Here is a 12,529-nt window from a genome sequence, read left to right as displayed (position 1 = left end):
TGCATGTATGTGCTCCGGCTTCTAGAAAATTCACAAATACTCACAACCGCTTTGTGTGTATGTGCTTTGGCTTCTCTTGAGACTTCTGCTGCTCTTGAGACTTCTGCGGCCACAGGCTCACTAAGAATCCTGATCTAACTGATGTGCTTGACTCCACGGTTTCACTAAGATTCCCGATCTGCTTTCCTTGAATCCGCCTGCCACGTAGAACTGGAACACATCCGTAATTGGCAATTTAAGCTGTCACATAGACCTGGGAACACATCCCATTGCAAACTTTCCACGCCGACGATTCTTGCTGCTTTCTTAGAGTTCTTGGCACAACTCCTCCGCTTCACACATATCCAACCACACTGATCCCACTTCTGAACTGAGAAGGGTAGCTTTTCGTGTGGTGTAGGTTTATTTTAGGATAGTTGTGTTGGATATAAGGTTACATATAGAAATTATAACTATAAGTGTTCTGCGCACGTTCTGCTCTTGAGTACGACTCTGCCTCGACTACCTTACATTTTCAGAGTCTGGTAACATTATAAAAAGGGACTTCTTCTACACTAATATCGAAGGTTTGGTATATACTATATTAGGCGGTGTTCACATTTTCGAAAACATTTTTACATTTCCATTAAAAGATCCCTGAAACTTGTAAAAGTTGCAAGCGGGATCTTGACAATATGCATTAGCACAAAACGATTCCTTATTCATTCGCAAACTTTTGAAGTTAATTGAACACGCATTATTAACAGAGATAAAGTTTTCTCTTATCACGTGCTCCATGCTTTTTTTTTCTGAAAACTTTGTGCTGCATTTCAACACTATTTCCAGAAAACTCTGAATTTGCATTTCAGCTATTAAAATTTTACACGGCTGTGGTAAGCGAATGTGATTTGGGTCTAGATTCACCATTTCCACATCAACATTGAAACTTGTGTTGCCAAGCCGACAAGTTTTTCGAAGACATTTTAATGTAGCTTCGATATGACTTTCGTCAAACGGAATGGAAATCGAAGAAGAACTTAAAGTAATATTAAGATCTTCATTTAATTCGACTCCGTCTTTATTACCATTGAAATTTGGGATACTAACTTCAGGAAATTCATTTTCTGATTTCTCTGATTTATTTTCCAATAAAAAAGTGTTTCTTTTTAAATTCAACTTTTCTAAAACTCTTTTGTAATTTAGGAAAATTCGTTTCTGCCATTTTTTGGGAGCATTTTTTTTGCTTAAAATATCCACTAATGGCAATACAACAATTTTAACGTAAAGACGTAAGAATTATTTGGTACTCGTTTTCTGACAAACGGCCAGACGTCCCTATTAGTCCTAGCTCTAAAGCGGCTTCTATAGCCTTGGTCACGTTTAAATTTTTATTTCTGAAAATAACAAGAAAATATTCATGTAATTTTTATAATTTTTAGGGGAGAGGTCGGAAAATTAGGAGGTCTGTAAGTTGGGACACTTTGAGCTTGTATGTTGAGTCGCCTTTGAAATTGGGGAAAATGTGATCGTTCAAGGATCGTATTGTTTCTCATTATTATCTGGTCTAAGTACTTTAAAAATGGACTGGAAACAAGTTAGGACGAACTAAACTTAATTAAACAAACATAAGTATATAGTTTATAAAAGTTTGGTGTACTTTTGGTATAAGTTTTAACTGCTTTTAAAATTCATTTCAACAAATGAGGTGTCATTCGACGCGTATTCCCAGTAAGAATAAAACTAGCTAAATAGCCGGGAGCTTTTAGCACCACCGTATCCAGCAGCTCCAATTTTCTAAAATTTTACTTTTACACTTTCACCGCCTTTTCTCCCAAACAAATCTATATTTCGAAAGTCTTGGTATGCAATCTTTTTGTTTTTTGCGATACCTTTCGATTGGTGTATCACTCGTTACGATCGTTATCAGGAGCGTTGGCCAAGGATTCGGAGGACCCGGACAAAGGTTTAAGGAAGGCGATGACCAATGTAAAAAGCAAATTAACGTAACACAAAATTAGGCTTACTAACAATAATTGTCCTTTAACAGAAAACCTAAATAACATTATTTAATTAATATATATTTAAAAATATATACAAATTTATGTATTTTAAATTCTATAAGTGAAAACTCACGGAAAAAATCTGATTTTCACAAGTGATTTCACTTGGGACGTGTCACTTGCAAGTGATTTCATAAGTGAAAACTCATGGAAAAATTCTGATTTTCACAAGTGATTTCACTTGGGACGTGTGACTTGCAAGTGATTTAATAAGTGAAAACTCATGAAAAAAATCTGATTTTCACAAGTGATTTCACTTGGGACGTGTCACTTGCAAGTGATTTAATAAGTGAAAACGCATGGAAAAAATCTGATTTTCACAAGTGATTTGACTTGGGACGTGTCACTTGCAAGTGATTTCATAAGTGAAAACTCATGGGAAAAATGTTATTTTCACAAGTGATTTCACTTGGGACGTGTCACCGGCACGTGACAGGCCATACGAATAATGAGTATAGGTTAGGTTAGGTTAGGTTAGGTAGGAGTGGTTGGAGACTAAATATTAGTCCCCTCACTTAGGCCACAATGGGCCCCTTGTGATACCACATGATCTCCGAAAAGATCCGTTTCCCTAGCTCATGGGTTATCTGCTTTCGCGAAGTATTCTGTTTTTCTCAAGAAACATAGTAGTTTTTGAATGCTTACGTCCTGAATGGCCGCAAGGTTCGGAAGTGTGTAGCAACCTAGGGTTTGAAAGCGCTTTAGGTTATGCGCTGGGCAGAAGCATAGGATGCTCTCCTCTTCGTCTATCTGTTTGCAGCTGCGGCAGAAGTCGTGGCTACTTAGACCCAGCCTTATTGCATGAGTCCCTATAAGACAGTGGCCCGTGAGGGCATTTAGGAGAGTGGAGATGTTCTCCCTGCTACATTGTAGGAGAGTTTTTTTTCTTTTCGTGTTGTAGTTTGGCCATGTGAGTCTAGAATTGTGGCATGTTGAGATTGTGTTCCAACGGTTGTTGGAAAGAGTATACAATCTCTGCCTGAGATGGAGCTTGCAGGTAGCCATGTGCATCCCTACCGTATCCTTATCGCGAAGGATATCGGCGGTTGTCCCCTGTCTTGCTAGCTCGTCTGCTATGCAGTTGCCCTCAATGTTGCGGTGTCCAGGCACCCAGATGAGGTTGATACTCAGATGAGTGGCCATCTCGTTAAGAGATTTGCGGCATTCAGAGATTGTTTTTGAGCTCGTTGTGTAGGAGTCGAGGGCCCTGAGGGCAGCTTGACTATCCGAGAAGATGAAGATATCTATGTCTTGATGTACAGACGTGTTCAGTTGGGTAGTGGCTTCCTGAATTGCAATCACTTCCGCTTGGAAAACACTACAGTGGTCTGGTAGGCGGAATGAGACTTTTAAGTCTAGTTCGGGGGAAAAGACCCCCCCACCTGTTTGGGAGTTAAGCTTGGAGCCGTCAGTGTATATGTTGACGGCGTTTACGAATTTATGTGGGAGGTTGTCCCAGTCTGAACGGGTGGGTATATAAATTTTGTATCTTCTTTTGAAGTCGACTATGGGTGGGGCGTAGTCTGTATAACGTGGTAGGGGTGAATGCTTTGATAGGATATTGGAGTGAGCCGTGGAGCCTGTTGTCCATGCCGCTGCTTCACGGAGCCTCAGCGCTGTGGCTGATGCCCAGCTTTTGGCAAGTAGGTCCAGGGGTTGGAGATCGAGAATTGTATTTAGTGCCTCAGTGGCGGTAGTGCGCAGCGCCCCACTGATGCAGAGCTCTGCGCTTCTTTGGATCTTGTGAAGGATCCGGAGGTTACAGTTTTTATCTAGAGAAGGCCACCAAACGATGTTTCCGTAGAATATAATGGGCCTGACTATTGCAGTATATAGCCAGTGAACTATCATGGGGGAGAAACCCCACTTCCTCCCCATGGCTTTTTTACAAGCGAAGAGGGCTATGGCCGCTTTGCGTGTGCGATCTAGGATGTTATCAGTCCAGAGGAGCTTTTTGTCAAGAATGACACCTAGGTACTTTGCTTGGTTGCTAAAGGTTAGGCGCGTTTGGTGTAGTTTTGGGGGAACTAGAATTGGTACCTTGTACTTCCTTGTAACTCACAGTCCACAGCCAGCTGTCCACCGGGAGAGGGTGGATAGGGCTGTCTCCATTAGATTGCAAAGGGTTTGCGGGAATTTACCCTGCAGTAGGATAACCACGTCATCCAGGAACATCAACATATACACTGACGGCTCCAAGCTTAACTCCCAAACAGGTGGGGGGGTCTTTTCCCCCGAACTAGACTTAAAAGTCTCATTCCGCCTACCAGACCACTGTAGTGTTTTCCAAGCGGAAGTGATTGCAATTCAGGAAGCCACTACCCAACTGAACACGTCTGTACATCAAGACATAGATATCTTCATCTTCTCGGATAGTCAAGCTGCCCTCAGGGCCCTCGACTCCTACACAACGAGCTCAAAAACAATCTCTGAATGCCGCAAATCTCTTAACGAGATGGCCACTCATCTGAGTATCAACCTCATCTGGGTGCCTGGACACCGCAACATTGAGGGCAACTGCATAGCAGACGAGCTAGCAAGACAGGGGACAACCGCCGATATCCTTCGCGATAAGGATACGGTAGGGATGCACATGGCTACCTGCAAGCTCCATCTCAGGCAGAGATTGTATACTCTTTCCAACAACCGTTGGAACACAATCTCAACATGCCACAATTCTAGACTCACATGGCCAAACTACAACACGAAAAGAAAAAAAACTCTCCTACAATGTAGCAGGGAGAACATCTCCACTCTCCTAAATGCCCTCACGGGCCACTGTCTTATAGGGACTCATGCAATAAGGCTGGGTCTAAGTAGCCACGACTTCTGCCGCAGCTGCAAACAGATAGACGAAGAGGAGAGCATCCTATGCTTCTGCCCAGCGCATAACCTAAAGCGCTTTCAAACCCTAGGTTGCTACACACTTCCGAACCTTGCGGCCATTCAGGACGTAAGCATTCAAAAACTACTATGTTTCTTGAGAAAAACAGAATACTTCGCGAAAGCAGATAACCCATGAGCTAGGGAAACGGATCTTTTCGGAGATCATGTGGTATCACAAGGGGCCCATTGTGGCCTAAGTGAGGGGACTAATATTTAGTCTCCAACCACTCCTACCTAACCTAACCTAACCTAACCTATACTCATTATTCGTATGGCCTGTCACGTGCCGGTGACACGTCCCAAGTGAAATCACTTGTGAAAATAACATTTTTCCCATGAGTTTTCACTTATGAAATCACTTGCAAGTGACACGTCCCAAGTCAAATCACTTGTGAAAATCAGATTTTTTCCATGCGTTTTCACTTATTAAATCACTTGCAAGTGACACGTCCCAAGTGAAATCACTTGTGAAAATCAGATTTTTTTCATGAGTTTTCACTTATTAAATCACTTGCAAGTCACACGTCCCAAGTGAAATCACTTGTGAAAATCAGAATTTTTCCATGAGTTTTCACTTATGAAATCACTTGCAAGTGACACGTCCCAAGTGAAATCACTTGTGAAAATCAGATTTTTTCCGTGAGTTTTCACTTATAGAATTTAAAATACATAAATTTGTATATATTTTTAAATATATATTAATTAAATAATGTTATTTAGGTTTTCTGTTAAAGGACAATTATTGTTAGTAAGCCTAATTTTGTGTTACGTTAATTTGCTTTTTACATTGGTCATCGCCTTCCTTAAACCTTTGTCCGGGTCCTCCGAATCCTTGGCCAACGCTCCTGATAACGATCGTAACGAGTGATACACCAATCGAAAGGTATCGCAAAAAACAAAAAGATTGCATACCAAGACTTTCGAAATATAGATTTGTTTGGGAGAAAAGGCGGTGAAAGTGTAAAAGTAAAATTTTAGAAAATTGGAGCTGCTGGATACGGTGGTGCTAAAAGCTCCCGGCTATTTAGCTAGTTTTATTCTTACTGGGAATACGCGTCGAATGACACCTCATTTGTTGAAATGAATTTTAAAAGCAGTTAAAACTTATACCAAAAGTACACCAAACTTTTATAAACTATATACTTATGTTTGTTTAATTAAGTTTAGTTCGTCCTAACTTGTTTCCAGTCCATTTTTAAAGTACTTAGACCAGATAATAATGAGAAACAATACGATCCTTGAACGATCACATTTTCCCCAATTTCAAAGGCGACTCAACATACAAGCTCAAAGTGTCCCAACTTACAGACCTCCTAATTTTCCGACCTCTCCCCTAAAAATTATAAAAATTACATGAATATTTTCTTGTTATTTTCAGAAATAAAAATTTAAACGTGACCAAGGCTATAGAAGCCGCTTTAGAGCTAGGACTAATAGGGACGTCTGGCCGTTTGTCAGAAAACGAGTACCAAATAATTCTTACGTCTTTACGTTAAAATTGTTGTATTGCCATTAGTGGATATTTTAAGCAAAAAAAATGCTCCCAAAAAATGGCAGAAACGAATTTTCCTAAATTACAAAAGAGTTTTAGAAAAGTTGAATTTAAAAAGAAACACTTTTTTATTGGAAAATAAATCAGAGAAATCAGAAAATGAATTTCCTGAAGTTAGTATCCCAAATTTCAATGGTAATAAAGACGGAGTCGAATTAAATGAAGATCTTAATATTACTTTAAGTTCTTCTTCGATTTCCATTCCGTTTGACGAAAGTCATATCGAAGCTACATTAAAATGTCTTCGAAAAACTTGTCGGCTTGGCAACACAAGTTTCAATGTTGATGTGGAAATGGTGAATCTAGACCCAAATCACATTCGCTTACCACAGCCGTGTAAAATTTTAATAGCTGAAATGCAAATTCAGAGTTTTCTGGAAATAGTGTTGAAATGCAGCACAAAGTTTTCAGAAAAAAAAAGCATGGAGCACGTGATAAGAGAAAACTTTATCTCTGTTAATAATGCGTGTTCAATTAACTTCAAAAGTTTGCGAATGAATAAGGAATCGTTTTGTGCTAATGCATATTGTCAAGATCCCGCTTGCAACTTTTACAAGTTTCAGGGATCTTTTAATGGAAATGTAAAAATGTTTTCGAAAATGTGAACACCGCCTAATATAGTATATACCAAACCTTCGATATTAGTGTAGAAGAAGTCCCTTTTTATAATGTTACCAGACTCTGAAAATGTAAGGTAGTCGAGGCAGAGTCGTACTCAAGAGCAGAACGTGCGCAGAACACTTATAGTTATAATTTCTATATGTAACCTTATATCCAACACAACTATCCTAAAATAAACCTACACCACACGAAAAGCTACCCTTCTCAGTTCAGAAGTGGGATCAGTGTGGTTGGATATGTGTGAAGCGGAGGAGTTGTGCCAAGAACTCTAAGAAAGCAGCAAGAATCGTCGGCGTGGAAAGTTTGCAATGGGATGTGTTCCCAGGTCTATGTGACAGCTTAAATTGCCAATTACGGATGTGTTCCAGTTCTACGTGGCAGGCGGATTCAAGGAAAGCAGATCGGGAATCTTAGTGAAACCGTGGAGTCAAGCACATCAGTTAGATCAGGATTCTTAGTGAGCCTGTGGCCGCAGAAGTCTCAAGAGCAGCAGAAGTCTCAAGAGAAGCCAAAGCACATACACACAAAGCGGTTGTGAGTATTTGTGAATTTTCTAGAAGCCGGAGCACATACATGCATACAAGGAGTTTGTGTGTATTGGTCAAGTGAGAAAGCGGATGCAGAACTTTGTGAGGTACATATAGTTGTCTCGCTCGCAAAGAGGACTGCCAACCTAGTCGCTAAAACAACATTAAAATGCCAAAGATAGCAGATCTTAAAGGCGACGTATTAAGATTCTCGCTGAGATCTAGAAACGTGCCAGTTTCGGGCACCAGAGCCGAATTGGTTAAAAGACTAATAGAGTTTGAACAATCGGAGGACGTAGAACTGCCAGCAGCAGTGGGTATCAACATGCAGCAAGAAGAAACGATGTCAGCACAGTCAGCGGCAATTTCACAATTGCAAAACGAGATGAAGGAACTAAAGGACATGTTAGCTCAACTAGTTACCGTTCAAATGGGAAACGCAGCAGCAGCACATGCAGGAAATCAGCAACAGCACCCAATAATCGATTTGGATATCAACGAGATCAACAACGAGAGCATTCCTGTACAGGCTACTAACAACGTGAGGCAAGCTTCAGTCAAGGAAATTGCTAACACCTTGCCAGAATTTGATCCCAACGACGACAACGCCATTTCAGTCAATCAGTTCATCGATCGTGTCAACAAAGTGGTTGATGCCTACCAGTGGGACGAGAAGTTCCTGTTACTCGCCATTTATACAAAGCTTAAAGGTCCAGCCAAGATGTGGCTTGATTCATCACCCATTCTACACACTACGTGGAAAAACTTCGCCGAAGCTATACAGGATGCGTTCGGAGCAAATCCAGACGAAGCAGAAGTGCATTTCAACATGGCCAATGCAACCAGGCGACCAAAGGAGACGGTAAAGAAGTACTGTTTCAGGATGTCAGCCCTTGGGGTGCGCTACAAGCTCAGCGAGGCAGCGATCATCAGATATGTTCGCGCAGGTCTACAGCATCGTGAATTGCAAAACAGTATTGCAGCAATTCATTTCGCCACAATGAAACAGGTTCGTGATGCAGCCGAATCGTATTTCGTTAATCGATGTCGGCCAAATACGAGCAAGAAAGAGTATTCACCGAAAGCCAGCAACTTCGAGCAGAAACCAGACAGCGATGTTAAACCACCAAGGACAAAGGAATCCGTTATATGCTACAACTGCGGAGAAAAAGGACACTTTGCCAATTCGTGTCCAAAGGAAAAGAAAAAGTCACGCTGTACCAAATGCAACAAGTTCCACGAGCCAAATGGAAGTTGCCAAGCCACCAATGTCATGCGTGTAGGAGCCGCAAATCAGGACAAACTTTTCACAAGGAAAATCTGCGTACACTCGCACGATTACAGCGCCTTCATCGACACGGGTAGTCAAGCCAGTCTCATCCGACAATCGGTTGCCGAGCAAATAAACCCCAAGCGCCACAAGTGCTCTATGAAGATTAGAGGCATTTGCGGAGGTTCATGTATCCTCACAGAAGCGATGACTGTGGATATGGATATCGATGGGAAGACGATTACAGCGAAAGTGTATATAGCAGACAACGATATATTGCAGGAGGACTTTCTGTTGGGACAGGACGTCATCATCTCCGCTCATCTCGAGCTCAACTTTGAGTCAGGCGATTCTAAAATCGAACGAGCAGTCCATCAGCCAACAACCCCTGTAAGCACCAATATCGGGAAGCTGCTAGAAAATTTTAAGAACGAAAATAAAATTTAAACAAATGCGCAGCTTACTGGAGAACTTCGCCGATGTTTTCTCGGCAGGATTGGAAGGCATAGGAAAGACAAGCGTGGTCAAAGCAGACATCACCGTCGAAAGCAATCAGGTAGTAGCACAAGCCCCATACCGAGTATCCGAGCCAAAGAAAGAAATCGTAAGCAGCATGGTCGACGAGCTGCTAAAGCAGGACATCATCACGTTGTCAACATCAGAGTACGCCAGCCCGGTGGTGCTCATCAAGAAGCCGAATGGTAGCGATCGAATGTGCGTCGATTACCGCCGCCTAAACAAGCTGATCAAGAAGGAGAATTTTCCAGTACCGAACATCGAAGAACGTCTGCAGCAGGCGAAAAGGTTTAAGTACTTCTCATCCCTAGACCTCAACAGTGGATACTATCAAATAGAGATAGTCCTAGAGAGCCGAAAGTTTACCATCACCACAGATGGATTATACGAATTCAAGCGACTTCCGTTCGGATTGAAGAACGCACCTGCGGTTTTTAATCGACTCATGGCAAAGTTACAAAAGAGAGTGCAGAAAGGCGACATGATACACTACATGGACGACATCCTTATTGGCAGTCAAACATTTGATGAGATGTACGAGAAGCTTGAGAGGATCCTAAAAGTTTTAAAGGAGTGCGGATTAACGCTAAACCTGGACAAATGTGAGTTATATAAGCAGTCAATAACATTCCTTGGTCACCAGATACACGCAGAAGGAAGACGAACGCCATCAGAATGTTCCCGAAACCACCCAATGTTACCGATGTGAGAAAGTATTTGGGTCTCACTGGTTATTTCCGAAAATTCGTTGCTGGATATGCCATAATTTCAGCGCCATTAAGAATCCTATTGCGCAAGGATCAGCCGTTTTCGTGGAAAGCGCCACAAGAAGAAGCCTTCGACGAATTAAAAAAATGTCTAATATCAAATCCAGTTGTCACCAGCTATCGTCTAGACGCAGAGCATAAACTACATACCGATGCCAGAGCCGTTGGTTTAGCCGGAGTTTTGCTACAACGTGAGGAGGACCAGCTGAAACCAATCGCTTATTATAGCCGAGCTACTTCTAAGCCGGAGAAAAATTACCACAGCTACGAACTTGAGGCTCTAGCCGTCGTGGAATCGTTGGATCGATTCAAATACTACATTTATGGCAAAAAGATAAAGGTTATCACCGACTGCAATGCTCTAAAGACGTCGATGGAGAAACGAGAACTGATACCCCGGATTGCAAGATGGTGGTTACGCATTCAAGAATTCGACATAGATATCGTTCATCGAGCAGGAACACAGATGAACCACGTAGACGCACTCAGTCGAGCTCCGTTCGAAGATGCTCGAGAGATGGATACCGCAAGTCTGAAAATAGCAAAAACGATAATCGACGAAGAGGACTGGCTATTTTCCATACAACTACAGGACGAGAAAATACAGAAAATTGTCGCAAACATGAAATTGGAAAAGAAATCTGAGAGCGTCGAGTATGTGATGGAGCAAGATCGCTTGTTTCGAAAACATGGCAACAATTTATTATGGGTTGTGCCGAAGCAGTTGAGATTCCACATTTTACATGAATGTCACGATAAGGCCGGACATATGAGCACGGATAAGACTATGGCAAGAATTCTAAACTTATTTTGGTTTCCCCGAATGCGAAACTATGTCAAAAGCTACATCAAATCCTGTGTGGGCTGTGCGTTTTATAAAACACCAGGTGGACGTCAGGAAGGTCATACCACTACGATGACATTAAGCCGATTCCCTTTTCCACGATACACATGGACCACCTGGGGCCATTTCCGAAGAGTTCCAAGAGAAACGAGCATATTTTGGTAATAGTCGATGCATTCACCAAGTTCACCATTGTACGAGCGGTGAAAAGTACAGCCACTAAACACGTCCTGGATGTCCTGCAAGATGTAACCAGCTACCTGGGAATGCCAATTCGAATTGTAACAGATCTTGGTACAGCATTTACATCAAAATATTTCGATAAGTACTGCAAATCAAACAATGTTAAGCACATTTTAAATGCTGTAAGAACACCCAGAGCCAATGGTCACGCAGAGCGCACAAATCGCATCATTTTGTCAATGTTGTTGCGTTCCAATGACATCGATAAGCGTTGGGATGACAATATCCGATCAATCCAGTGGAGCATTAATACCATGGTAAATAGTACTACTAAATGCTCTCCCTTTTAGCTCCTGTACGGGTATGAACCTCGAGATATCCTGAAGAACGCGATAACCAACATCATTCAAAGCCAAGACAATTGGATCAACTTAGAGCAGATGCTGCGACAACTGTCAACGATCACCGAGCTGCCGCCAAGAAACGGTACGATGCCAAGCATGCGAAGCCAACTGTTTACAGCCTTGGAGACCTTGTGCTGGTCGAGAATGAGCCATTCAGCACGGGCACATCACGCAAATTGGAGCCGCGCTATAAAGGACCTTTTATAATCAACAAGGTCCTGCCGAACGACAGATATCTTGTAGAAGATATCCCTCACGCACAACGAAAGCAGAGACACTACAAGTCGGTGTATTCGTCCGACAAGATGAAGCGCTGGTGTGAGCTGCCACCGGAGGAGCCCGATGAAGATGACGACTTTGAAGATGATCCACCCCATGAATCCTGCGAGGACGCAGAGATTTGTCAGGAGAGTCCGACTGTGAACAGCGCCTAATATAGTATATACCAAACCTTCGATATTAGTGTAGAATAAGTCCCTTTTTATAATGTTACCAGACTCTGAAAATGTAAGGTAGTCGAGACAGAGTCGTACTCAAGAGCAGAACGTGCGCAAAACCCTTATAGTTATAATTTCTATATGTAACCTTATATCCAACACAACTATCCTAAAATAAACCTACACCACTCGAAAAGCTACCCTTCTCAAATAGAATCGGATATAGGCATTCCATAAACTTAAAAAAATCTGCTCAGTGCAGGGCCGTAAATAGATTCCTTTCCCAAAAAAGAAATTAAAGGCAGCACTGCATTTGAATTTAGAAATAAATTGATAAATTTGGCCAACACAAACAGGGCGCTAATTGGTAATGATCAAATGATCAATAAACATTTGTCCTATTACCGGAATTTTATATCAGAGGAAAACGCAAAAGAGGATTTTGATAAAGATCCCTTTAAAGATACCTTTGATATGAAATGT

The 12,529-nt window shown here is 41.8% G+C and overlaps 1 protein-coding gene across 1 annotated transcript; it reads left to right on the top strand.

The window, feature by feature from the left end:
• Positions 1-7,950: 7,950 nt before the first annotated feature.
• On the top strand, positions 7,951-12,043 carry LOC139353694 (uncharacterized). The gene is made up of 4 exons (XM_070998022.1): positions 7,951-9,236; positions 9,355-10,013; positions 10,286-10,832; positions 11,641-12,043. Exons 1-4 carry the CDS (start codon positions 7,951-7,953, stop codon positions 12,041-12,043), a joined length of 2,895 nt encoding a protein of 964 aa, XP_070854123.1.
• Positions 12,044-12,529: the final 486 nt, after the last annotated feature.

The sequence above is a fragment of the Drosophila suzukii genome, chromosome Y (genome assembly GCF_043229965.1).
Source record: "Drosophila suzukii chromosome Y, CBGP_Dsuzu_IsoJpt1.0, whole genome shotgun sequence".
Taxonomy (NCBI): Eukaryota; Metazoa; Arthropoda; class Insecta; order Diptera; family Drosophilidae; genus Drosophila; species Drosophila suzukii.
This window is presented reverse-complemented; position numbering and strand designations above follow the sequence as displayed.

Excerpts from the sequence above, each read along its gene's own strand:
- LOC139353694 (XM_070998022.1), top strand. The coding sequence starts at position 7,951 with ATGCAGCAAGAAGAAACGATGTCAGCACAGTCAGCGGCAATTTCACAA. Across the intron at positions 9,237-9,354 it reads CATCTCGAGCTCAACTTTGA|CTTACTGGAGAACTTCGCCG; the intron begins GTCAGGCGATTC and ends ACAAATGCGCAG. Across the intron at positions 10,833-11,640 it reads AAGAAATCTGAGAGCGTCGA|AGCAGATGCTGCGACAACTG; the intron begins GTATGTGATGGA and ends GGATCAACTTAG.